General features: G+C 37.9%; 1 protein-coding gene across 15 annotated transcripts in view; it reads right to left on the bottom strand.

The window, feature by feature from the left end:
• The window catches only part of TBCEL (tubulin folding cofactor E like), a 91,219-nt gene that overhangs the window by 14,449 nt on the left and 63,579 nt on the right, over positions 1 to 13,191 (bottom strand). For 3 of the 15 annotated variants that reach the window (XM_051819476.2, XM_070047325.1, XM_070047326.1), the window contains one exon: positions 4,329 to 4,422. The exons of the other annotated variants lie outside the window; for them this stretch is intronic. In XM_051819476.2, the coding sequence (XP_051675436.2) occupies positions 4,329 to 4,422 (94 nt within the window). The remainder of the gene's footprint in view (positions 1 to 4,328; positions 4,423 to 13,191) is intronic. 15 annotated transcript variants of the gene reach the window in all.

Here is a 13,191-nt window from a genome sequence, read left to right as displayed (position 1 = left end):
ATTTGTCCCTTTGGGACTGGCTTATTTCACTCAGCATGATGTGTTCCAGATTCCTCCATTTTGTTGCAAATGACTGGATTTCATTGTTTCTTACTGCGGTATAGTATTCTAAAGAGTACATATCCCATAATTTCTTTATCCAGTCTATCGTTGATGGGCATTTAGGTTGGTTCCAGGTCTTGGCTATTGTGAATTGAGCTGCAATAAACATTAGGGTGCAGACCTCTTTTTTGTTTGCCAATTTAAATTCCTTTGGGTAAATTCCAAGGAGTGGGATGGCTGGGTCGAATGGTAGGGTTATCTTCAGGTTTCTGAGGGATCTCCAGACTGACTTCCATAGTGGCTTGACCAGTTTGCATTCCCACCAACAGTGGGTTAGTGTCCCTTTTTCCCCACATCCTCGCCAGCATCTGTTGTTGGTAGATTTCTGCATGTGAGCCATTCTAACCGGGGTGAGGTGAAACCTCATTGTGGTTTTGATTTGCATTTCCCTGATTGCTAATGACCTTGAACATTTTTTCATGTGCCTGTTGGCCTGGTTTAGATCTGTAATTGATGCACAGTTATTCTTAAGTGTTGAAAATTAACTGAAATGTGATCCCTGTTGAACATGGTGGTGGGAATGGGAGAGGGAAGAGATGTATAATTTGGGACATGCTCAGGCTGACTTGCCCCAAGTGGTGGAGTTGGAAGCATACCAGGGGATTCCAATTCAATCCCATCGAGGTGGCATGTACCAATGCCATCTCACTGTTCCAGGTGATCAGTTTCAGTTCACAGTTGGTCATGGTGGAGGGACTGGGAGTCAAAGGGAGCACATAGACAAGTCTAGTACCTGCTAACGCTAACCGATGGAGTAAATAAAGGGGAGAGTGATCCAACATGGGAAGTGAGATACTCAGCAGACTCATAGAATGGCAGATGTCCTAAATAGCACTCTGGCCTCAGAATCAGCCCTAAAGGCATTCGGAGCTGGTTGAAAAGCTCATGAGAGTATTTCAGGCATGGAAAGCGAAGACACTCTGGCAAAAGATCTCTGCGAGTGAGATCCCAGTGGAAAGAACAGGTCATCAAAGAAGGAGGTACCTTTCTCTGAAGGGAGGAGAGAACTTCCACTTTGACTATGACCTTGTCTAAACAAGATAAGAGTCGGAGAACTCAGAGGGCTTCCATAGCCTTGGAAACTCATGACTGGAGCATAGGGAGATTACTGATGCCATAGACAGGAGTGTCAACTGGTAAAGTCAACAACAGGAGTCACTGTGCACTTACTCCTCATGTAGGATCTCTATCCTTAATGTGCTGTACATTGAGATTTAATGCTATAACGAGTACTCAAACAATATATTTCACTTTGTGTTTCTATGGGGGTGCAAACTGTTGAAATCCTTACTTAATGCATACTAAACTGATCCTCTGTAAAAAAAAAAAAAAAAAAAGAAAGAAATTATCAATTCCCAACTTGACTCTCACTGGGATTAAACATGACAATAGGTCTGCTCTGATTTCATCATCATTTAAAAAAAAATCATCTATTATTTTTCACTTTATGTTTCTGTGTGGGAGCGAACTGTTGAAATCCATACTTGATGTATACTAAGCTGATCTTCTGTATATTAAGATAATCAAAAATGAATCTTGATGTGAATGGAAGGGGAGAGGGAGTGGGAAAGGGGAGGGTTGTGGGTGGGAGGGACGGTATGGGGGGGAAGCCATTGTAATCCATAAGTCGTACTTTGGAAAATTTATATGCATTAAATAAAAGTTTAAAAAGAAAAAAAATAACACAGAGAATGTTCTCTAACCAATGTAGAATTGAACTAGAAATAATTAATAGAAAGATAACTGGAAAATCCCCCCAACTATATGCAAAATAAGCAACACGCTTATAAATAACTCATAAATTAAAAAGGAAGTAACAGGGAATTTAGAAAATATTCTGAATTCAATGAAAATTCAAGATATTGAAAAGTATAGATATAGTTAAGGTAGTACTTGGAGAGAAATTTATAGAGCTAACTGTTTATAACATAAAACAAGGATGATCTCAAATAATGATCCAAGCTTAAGAAACTAGAAAAGAATGAGAAAGTTAAACCTAAAGCAAGAAGAAGACACATAAATATGTACACATAAATCAATGAAACAGAATATAGATTTTTTGAAAAAGAGAAAAATCCCCACAAAACCTAGAGCTGATTCTTTGAAAAGGTTAGTAAATTTGACAAATTTCCCAGACTGATCAAGAAAAGAATATGCCAGCCGGCGCAGTGGCTCAATAGGCTAATCCTCCGTCTTGCAGCGCCGGCACACCAGGTTCTAGTCCCGGTCGGGGCGCCGGATTCTGTCCTGATTGCCCCTCTTCTAGGCCAGCTCTCTGCTATGGCATGGGAAGGCAGTGGAGGATGGCCCAGGTCCTTGGGCCCTGCACCTGCATGGGAGACCAGGAGAAGCGCCTGGCTCCTGCCTTTGGATAGGTGTGGCACCGGCCACGGCGGCCATTGGAGGGTGAACCAATGGCAAAAGGAAGACCTTTCTCTCTGTCTCTCTCTCTCACTCTCCACTCTGCTTGTCAAAAAGCAAAAAAGAAAAAAAAGAAAAGAATATGCCATAGAAATTTAAAAAGGTGTTATCACCACAGACCTTACATTAAAGGCTTATAATAAGTGAACATTATGAATAACTTTATACTCATTAGTTCAACAACCAAAATAAAATGGACAAATTCTTTCAAAGATACAAATGACTAAAACTCAGAAGAAATGAGTAACTTACACTAAAGCTAGCAAATAAATTAAATTCAATGTTAAAACCTTAAAGAAAACATCATATGATTTCCTGAGAAATTCTGCAAAATATTTTAGAAGGAAATAATACTGATTCTACACAAACTCTTTCAGAAAAGACAAGAGGAAAGAACACTCACAAATTTACTTCTAAGACCAGTGTTAGCTGGTATCAAAACCAGATGAAAATATTATAAGAATATTGCATACCATCTATTCCTCACAAACATAGACATGAAAATCCTTAACAAAATATTAGCAAATCAAATTCACCCATATATGTAAAAAGATAATGCATCACAACGAAGTGAGATTTATTCTGGGAAATCAAAGGCAGTTAAACATTCAAAAATTTAGTTAAAATAAACCACTGGTTGACACTTTAAGAAAAATAGTATGAACTTCTTAAGAGATACGGAAAAAGCATGTGATTAAATTTAACAACCATTCATGTTAAAAAAAAATAAACTCAGCAAACGTGGATTTCAAGGGAATCTTTTAATAATTTTCACAGAAACATAGAACTGAATGAAAATAAAAATGTGATTATCAAAACATTTGGGATGCTATAGAGGCAACAGTGAGAGGAAAATTATAGTGCAATACACTTATTAGGAAAGCTTCAAATAAAAAATCTACATCTCTACATGAAAAAATACAAAATGAAGAGAAAATCAACCAGAAGGAAGGAAATAAAAAGATATAGACAGAAATCAATGGTATTTTAAAAAGGAAAACAACTTGGAAAATGATAAAATATTGCTGACATCAACGTAGACACATAAATGGAAAGACATACCTGGTTCATAGACTGGTATAATTAATACTGTCACACTTGATCTTAACCAAAAGGCTAAGAAGTGATAGGCATACTTAATACTGTTAATACATCTATCTATATTACCCCCAAACAATTTACAGATTCAACACAATCTCTATCACAATTCCAATAGCAATTTTTGAAAAACTAGGAAAAATCATTATAAAATGTCTATGGAATTTTATTAGACCCCAAATAGCCAAAACATTTTTTTTTAAACTTATTTGACAGGTAGAGTTAGACAGAGAGACAGAGAGAAAGGTCTTCCTTCTGTAGGTTCACCCCCCAAAATGGCCGCTATGGCTGGCGCTGCACCGATCCGAAGCCAGGAGCCAGGTGCTTCCTCCTGGTCTCCCACGTGGGTGCAGATGCCCAAGCACTTGGGCCATCCTCCACTGCCTTCCCAGGCCACAGCAGAGAGCTGGCCTGGAAGAGGAGCAACCAGGACTAGAACCCAATGCCCATATGGGATGCCGGCGCTACAGGCAGAGGATTAGCCAAGTGAGCCATGCGCTGGCCCCCAAAGCAACAAAGAAAAAAGTTGGAGGACTTAACACTTCCTAACTTTAAAACATACAAGTATCACAGTCACAGTAATACAAATGGTGTGGTACTGGCATAAAGACAGATATACAGGCCAGCAAAACAGAATGGAAAGCCCAGAAACAAACCATCATATATTTGATCAAAGGATCTTCAATAAGATTGCCAAGATCACTTACTGGGGGAAAGAATGGTCTCTTCAACAGATGGTGTTGGGAAACTGGATGTCTACGTGCCAAAGAATGAAGGTGCACCTTGATCTGGTGCCATATGCTAAAATTAAACAAAGACCTAAATGTAAGAACCAAAGTGATCAAACTTTTCAAAGAAGACTTAAGAGGAAACCTTCAAGACATTGGATTTGACAATGATTTCTTGTATATAACACTCAAAAGGCAGAGGCAACAGAGGCAAAAATGGACAAATGGAACACCAAAGCATAAAAACATTGTGTATCAAAGGATACAATCAATAGAGTGAAAAGGCAGGCTACATAATGGGAGAAAGTATTTGCAAATCACATATCTAATTAGATGGCTAATATCCAGACTATATCAAAACCTCCTAAAACTCAACAACAAATAACTAAATGATCTAATTTAAAAAAGGAAATATATATATAGATAAATAGATATAGATAGATAGATAGATAGATAGATAGATCGAGAGAGAGAGAGAGAGAGGTCTTCAATCTGCTCCCCAGATGGCTGTAATGACCAGGGCTGAGCCTGGAGCTTTCCCTGGGTCTCACACATGGGTGGCAGGGGTCTAAATACTTGGACCATCTTCTACTGCTTTTCCCAGATCATTAGCAGGAAGATGGATTGGAAGTTGAGGTGCTGGGACACAAACCTGTGCCTATATGGGATGCCAGTGTCATAGAGAGTGGCTTTATTATTTATACCATAGCACTAGCCCTCAAAGTAACAATTTTTAAATGGGCAAAAGATTTGAATAGACATTTCTCCAAAGACGATACACAAATGACCAGTAGCACATGAAATCATTAGAGAAATATGAATCAAAAGATACTAGTTCACACCCATTAGGACTTTAACAGAAAATAATAAATGTGAGTGAGGATGTGGAGAATTTGAAATCCTTGTGCCATGTGGGTAAGACTGTAGAATGGTACAACCACTATGGAAAACAGTACAATCATTCTTCAAAATACTAAAAACAGACTTACCATATGATTCAGCAATTATATTTATGGGTATAGATCCAAAATAATTGACAGCAGGTGCTGAAAAAATATATTTGCATACCCATATTCACAGCAGCACTATTTACAATAGGGAAGAAGTAGAAGCAACCCAAATGTTTATCAATAGATGAATGGATAAACGATATGATGTATATCATAAAAATATACACATACTTTATACATATATAATGTATATAGTATTATTTCATTCAAAAGGGAAGGAAACCCTGTCATACGTTATAATATGCATGAAATTTGAGGATGCTATGTTAAGTGAAGTTAAGCCTTAAAAAGACAAATACTGTATGATGCCACTTAAAGTACCCAGATTATTCAAAATCACAATGATAGAAGGTAGAATGGGTTGGAAAGAGAGAAAATGTGGAGCTGTTATTTAATGGGTCAGAATTTGAGTTTTGCAAGATGAAAGGAGTTCTGGAGCTAGGCTACAGAACAATGCTAATGTATTTAACTTGACTAGACTGAATACTTAAAAATGGTGAAGATGGGGGCCAACATTGTGGTGTAGTGGGTTAAGCTGCTGCCCGTGATGTGGCAATCCATTGGGCCCCAGTTGGGGTCCTTGCTGCTCCTCTTTTGACACTGCTCCCTGCAAATGCACCTGGGAAACCAACAGAAAATGGCCCAAGTATTTGAGCCCCTGTCACCCACATGGGAGACTCAGATGGAGTTCTAGGTTCCTGGTTTCAGCCTGACCAAGCCCTGGCTGTTAAGGTCCTTTTGGGAGTGAAACAACAGATGGAAGATCTTTCTCTCTTGGTAAGTCTGCCTTTCAAATAAATAAATAAATCTTCTGAAAAATAGCTAAGATGATGAATTCTATGTATATTTTACTATAATTTTTAAAATGGCTAAGATGATAAATGTTATGTGCATCTTGCCATAATTTAATGTTTAAAAAACCATTAACTAAGGGAATTAACACCAATTTTATACAATCTTTTTCAGACAAAAGAAGAGGAGAAAACACTTTCCAACGTTATGAAGTTAGTGTTATTCTGGTATCAAAAGCACAAAAAAGTTGAAAAAAATTATAAACCAGTATTTCCCATGAACTTAAATACAGAAATGCTCAACAAAATATTACCAAATCAATATATAAAAAATAATTACACACTATGACCAAACGGGATTCATTCCAGGTGTGCAAAGCTAGTTCAGCATTTGAAAATCAATTAATGCAACTCCCATATGAACAAACAAAAGAAGAAAAGTAAGGTATTAATTGATACAGAAAAAGCACTTGAAAAATTGACCAACCAATGAAAACTTTCAGTAAGTTATAAATAGTGAAGGGTGAGCTCAACTTGATGAAGAACATCCATGGAAATCCAGCAGCTAATATTCCACTTAACAGTAAAAGACTGATTGCTCTTCCCTAAAATGGGGAGAGGAAGATAAAGCAAGGATGTTCACTCTTACTCCTCTCATTCCATACAGAACTAGAAGTTCTAGCTACTTTACAAAGGTAAGAAAAAATAAAATTCACACAGATTGAAAAGGCAGATAAAGGGGCCAGCACTGCGGCACAGGCTAAGCCTCTGCCTGCGGCGCTGGCATCACATACAGGTACCAGTTCATATCCCAGCTGCTCCTCTTCTGATCCAGCTCTCTGCTTTTGGCCTGGGAAAGCATGAAGGACAGCCCAAGTCCTTGGGCCCCTGCACCTGCATGGGAGACTTGGAAGAAGCTCCTGGCTCCTGGCTCTGGATTAGCTCAGCTCCAGCTGTCAAGGCCATTTGGAGAGTGAACCAGTGGATGGAAGCCATTTCTCTCTGTCTCTCCCTCTCTCTGTCTGTAACTCTACCTCTCAAATAAATAAATAAAATCTTAAAAAGAGAGAGAGAGAGAGAGAGAGAGAGAGAGAGAGAGAAAGAAATGAAGATGCCCATATTTTCAAATGACATGAAATAAGTAAAATTCTTATAAAACATGTTTATGTCTTATATAGTGAAAATTTAAAAGTACTAATAGAGGGAACCAAAGGAGACCTGAATGAAGAGACATATTGTGTTGATACACTGCAACACTCCACATAGCAAAAATGTCAGTCTTCCCCAAACTCATCTATAGGTTTAATAAAATTCCTATCAAAATCCCAGCAAAGCTTTCTTGGAGATAAACACAAGTTTAGTTCAAAATTTTTATGGAAAGGCAAAAGTCCTAAAATAGCCAAAATAATATGGAAAAAGAAAATAGGAAGAATCACTCTGTGAGATATTATCTTACTATATGGCTTAAGTAACCAAGATAATGGTATATTGATAGAATAACAGACATACAGATAAATAGAACAGAATAAAGAATCCAGAAACATCCATGAAAATATACTTCAGATTTCTGAAAAATGTGCAAAAGCAAAACAATGGGAAAAAGATCATATTTGTTAAAACTAACGGTGTGGGAGCAAATGGACAATTAGAAGCAAAAAAAAAAAAGATGGAATTTGGTCTAAATTCACATTTACACAAAAATTAACTCCAAATGAATTATGGACTTAAGTGTAAAATTTAAGACTATAAAGCTTTTAGGAGAAAAAAAATCAATAAAATCATCTAGAGCTACGGCTAGGCAATGGGCTCTTGACACTGAAGTCACAATTTGTAGAAGGAAAAACTGACAGACTTCAAATTAAAATTTTTTGTTCAACAACAGATAGTGTAAAAGAAAACAAACCACAGACTAAGAGAAAATGTTCATAAGCCAATATCCAACAAAGAACTGGCTTCTATATAAACAGCTCTCAAAGTTCAGCAGTAAAGAACAATTTGATCAAAACATGGATGAAAAACATGCAGATGCTTCACCAAAGAAGCTGTACAGATGGCAAATAAGCACATGAAAAGATGTTCAATATCCCCAATCACCAGGGAAATGAAAGTCAACAATCACCATGAGACAGCACACACCTATCACAATGGCAACAATAAAAAAGTAGTGGCAAGCCCAAATGCTGACAAGTATGCGAGAAACTGCATTACACAGTCATTGCTAGTGAGAATATAAAATGCTATAGTTGTCCTGGAAAACAGTTTGGTAGTTTCTTATACAACTAAACGTGTGATTGCCATATGACCCAGCAATCACACTCCTGGGCATATTTACCCTAGAGGACCAAATACCCACATTTACACAGAAATCTGTACATGAATGTTTACGGATTCTTTTATTTGTAAAAATCAAACACTAGACTCAATATAGATGCTTTTCAGATGCCCTCCAGAGAGTTAAACAAATTGTGATTAAAAGAATCAACATATACAATAAAACAGAACATACAGAGAGAGTGAGAGAGAGAGAGCGATGATTACAAGTTAGAGAAATCTGAGAGAAATCTGAATAACATCAAGGGACTGTATCAATATTAAGATCTTGATTGTGCAAAGGGATCACACAAACAAGACCAGTGTCTGCTAATACTAACTGATAGAATAAAAAAGGGAGAGAACGATCCAACATGGGAAGTGGGATACATAGCAGACTCATAGAATGGCAGATGTCCTAAACAGCACTCTGGCCTCAGAATCAGCCCTTAAGGCATTCAGATCTGGCTGAAGAGCCCATGAGAGTATTTTAGGCATGGAAAGCCAAGACACTCTGGCAAAGAAAAAAAAAAAGGGGACCTAAATGAAAGATCTCTGTGAGTGAGATCCCAGTGGAAAGAACAGGCCATCTAAGAAGGAGGTACCTTTCTCTGAAGGGAGGAGAGAACTTCCACTTTGACTATGACCTTGTCTAAATAAGATCGAAGTTTGCCAAACTCAAAAGGCTTCCATAGCCTTGGCAACTCATGACTAGAGCCTAGGGAGATTACTGATGCCATAAACAAGAGGGTCAAATTGTTAAGTCAACAACAGGAGTCACTGTGTACTAACTCCTCATGCAGGATCTCTGTCCTTAATGTGTTGTTCAGTGTGAATTAATGCTATAACTAGTACTGAAACAGTATTTTACACTTTATGTTCTGTGTGGGTGCAAACTGATGAAATCTTTACTTAATATATACTAAATTGATCTTCTGTATAAAAAGAGAATTGAAAATGAATCTTGATGTGAATGGAATAGGAGAGGGAGTAGGAGATGGGAGGGTTGTGGGTGGGAGGGAAGTTATGAGGGGGAAAAGCCATTCATAAACTGTACTTTGGAAATAAAAGTTTTTTAAAAAAAGATCTTGATTGTGACAACTTCTACAAAATGTTATAAAATTTGAGTGGGTACCTGGCTAAGTGGTTAAGATGCCAGTTAAGCTATCTATCCCACATCAAAGTGCCTGTGTTAGTCTCCTGGCTGTGGCTACCTATTTCAGCTTCTTGCTAACGTAGACTCCGGAAGGCAGCAGTAATGACTCACTTAGTTGGGTTCCTGAAACCCAGGTGAGAGATCTGTATTGAGTTTACCCACTTCCGGCTTCCAGCTTCAGGGCCCCCCAATCTTTGCCATGTCCCACTGAGGCCATTTGGGGGATTAAATCAGCAGACAGGAACTCACACTTTCTCTCTCTCTCTCTCTCTCAAATAAATAAATAAATAAATAAATTAACAAATAAAGTATTTTTTAAAGTTACAAATGAGGAAAACTAGGTAAAGGGTACACAGTATCCCACTGTATTATTTCTTACAACTGCATATGAGTCTATAATTATCTCAATAAAAATTTCAATTAAAAACAGACCATATGTGGACTGATTCCATTTATACAACATTCTGGAAAAGTCAAAACTATAAGAACAAAAATGAGGTCAGGGGTTGTCAGAGGGTCAGTCCAAGCCAGTCCCTCCTGTTGCAGGCCTTAGGGAGTGCACCAGCGGATAGAAGCTCTCTAGCTCTTTCTCCTCCATCTCCTTCTGTAATCTGTCTCTTCCACCATCTCTCTCTCACTCAAGTAAATTTTCTACAGTTATGCAATGACTAGCAATGGAAACCATAGTAAGTAGTTGCCTGGAGACCAAATAGCTGAGTGGTTGCTAAGGATATGAGTGGACAGGTAACTTATTTTTCTGTATATTTTTAAAAATAATTGTTCAATCCCTCAAATGAAAATTTTTAAAATATTTTAAAAATTCAAATATAATATTGTAAATGGATAGAAAAATTTTAACCTAATGCATTAATTTAATTGCAAAATAGGGAATGTTCAGCTCAATTCATTTTAAGATGCTAGTATGCCCTTCACAAGACCAGAAGAGAACAATATAAAATTATAGACTGATTTTGCATCTAAAAGTATATGAAAATATCCCAGATAACAATATATATAGTTAAACTCTGCATGTTGAAAAAGAAAATCTCATATTTCACAATAGAACTGACTCTTTCAGGAATGCAAAGATGGTACATATCTGAAAACATATCATTAAGATTCAGATTTATAAGAAAATATGTTCATCTCAACGCAAAAAAGCATTCTATAAAATTTGATGCTCATTCATAATAAAAGAAACTTAGAAAAACACAGATGGAGGCTTCCTCATGCAAGCTGATGAAGGGTATCTACTGAAAATGTACAGAAAAGTCATACTCTGTATAAAAATACCTCACTCTGAAACTTCAGGAGCATTCTGTTTAAGTGAGGAATGAGATAAAAATGGTCTCTTTAATTGCTCATTCTTAATATTATACTGGAGGTCATATCCAAGAACAAGGAAGAACTATTTTGGGGCTGGCACTGTGGCGCAGCGGGTAAAGCCGCCACCTGCAGTACCAACATCCCATATGGGTGCCAGTTCAAGTCCCGGCTGCTCCGCTTCCAATCCAGCTCTCTGCTATGGGCTGGGAAAGCAGTGGAAGATGGCCCAAGTGCTTGGTCCCTTGCACCCACATGGGAGACCTGGAAGAAACTTCTGGCTACTGGCTTGGGATCAGTGCAGTTCCAGCCATCGCAGCCAACTGGGGAGTGAACCATCGGATGGAAGACCTCTCTCTCTCTCTCTCTCTCTCTCTGCCTCTGCCTCTCCTTCTCTCTCTGTGTAACTCTTTCAAGTAAATAAATAAATCTTTTAAAAAAAAGAACTATTTTGAAGATACAATTGCTTATAAGTCACAGAAATCCAAATGAATGCAAAGAAGAACTATTCTGTACATGATAGATGAAAACCATATAAAAATCAACAGCATTAGGGCCAGTGCCGTGGCTCAATAGGCTAATCCTCCTTGTGGCGCCGGCACACCGGGTTCTAGTCCCGGTCGGGGCGCTGGATTCTGTCACGGTTACCCCTCTTCCAGGCCAGCTCTCTGCTGTGGCCAGGGAGTGCAGTGGAGGATTGCCCAAGTGCTTGGGCCCTGCACCCCATGGGAGACCAGGAGAAGCACCTGGCTCCTGCCATCGGATCAGCACAGTGTGCCGGCCACGGCGGCCATTGGAGGGTGAACCAACGGCAAAGGAAGACCTTTCTCTCTGTCTCTCTCTCTCACCGTCCACTCTGCCTATCAAAAAAAAAAAAAAAAATCAACAGCATTCATATACACCAACAATAATCAATTAGAAGCAGTGACAGAAAAAAATGATTTCACTTAAAACAATGACACAATGAGTAATTCATCTAAAATTGATTTAACAAGGACGTGAAAAGCCTTCGGGAGAAAATTAGGAAAGATTGCTGAAGGATATAAAAAATGTTCTTAATTAAATGGAAAGATACTCTATGTTCACAGAAAGGAAGACATGTTAACATTAAGATGTCAATTCTTAGGGCCAACATTGTGGCATAGTAAGTAAAGCTACTGCCTGTGACTCCAGTATCCTATATGGATGCTAGTTCATGTCCTGGCTGCTCCACTTCCAATCCAGCTCCCTGCTAATGGCCTAGGAAAGCAGTAGAAGATGGTCCAAAGTACTTGGGCCCCTATACCCACATGGGAGACCTAGATGATGGTCCCAGTTCCTGGCTTCAGCTTGGCCCAGTGCCGGCAATTGTAGCTATCTGGGGATTGACCCAGCAGATGGAAGACTGATCTCTCTCTCTGTCTCTCTCTCCCTCTCCCTCTCTCTCTCTGTTTCTCCCTCTCTCTCTGTCTCTCCCTCTCTCTATATAACTCTTTGAAAATAAATAAATCTTAAAAAAAGATGTCAATTCCTCCCCCCCAACACCCAAAGTCAATAAATTCAATGCATTCAGAGTTCGAATTACAGCAAGACATTTTGTGAAATTTATAAGCTGATCTTAATATGAAAAAGTATGTACAAAACTAAGATAATATAAGTAATGGCAATAAGGTAGGGAAACTTATCCTTACCAGGAATTAAGACTTAATATAATATAAAGTGGTTTACAACATTGTAATGATACAGAGATGAACAAGTACACCAACAGAACAGAACAGAGCCCTAAAACAGAAGCATGCAGACAAGAAACGAGACCAGTGACTGAGAGGCATTGTAGATCAGTGGTGAATACCAATTTCCCACGCAAGGGGAAAGAAACTCTCAGATCTCCCATTGAAACTACACTCAAAAATAAATTCCAGTCAGATCAAAGCCACAGCTGTGGAAACACTTTTAGAAAAAAAAAAGAGGAGTTTTTTTGGATGGGAGCAGATTTCTTTAAAAAAACATACAATAAAAATAAAGCATAATTTAAGCCTTCAACAAAATACAAAGTAAAAAGACTAGATATAGTTTTGTAAAACTTTGTTTTATACCTTTGTGAAACCTATAGTTAAAAATGTTATACTACTATAGTTTTAATGATCTGTTGATTACTTTAAAATTTACTGAGTGAAATGGTCATTTTTCCATTTAATTATTATTTATAGCCATTGTCTATATTCCCACTAAACTTAAGGGTTTTTTTCTTTTTACTTGTTAAACTTCTTATT

This window comes from Oryctolagus cuniculus, chromosome 1 (assembly GCF_964237555.1).
Source record: "Oryctolagus cuniculus chromosome 1, mOryCun1.1, whole genome shotgun sequence".
In the NCBI taxonomy this organism is placed as follows: domain Eukaryota; kingdom Metazoa; phylum Chordata; class Mammalia; order Lagomorpha; family Leporidae; genus Oryctolagus; species Oryctolagus cuniculus.
The sequence above is the reverse complement of the archived record's forward strand: the minus strand, read 5'-3'. Positions and strand labels throughout refer to the sequence as shown.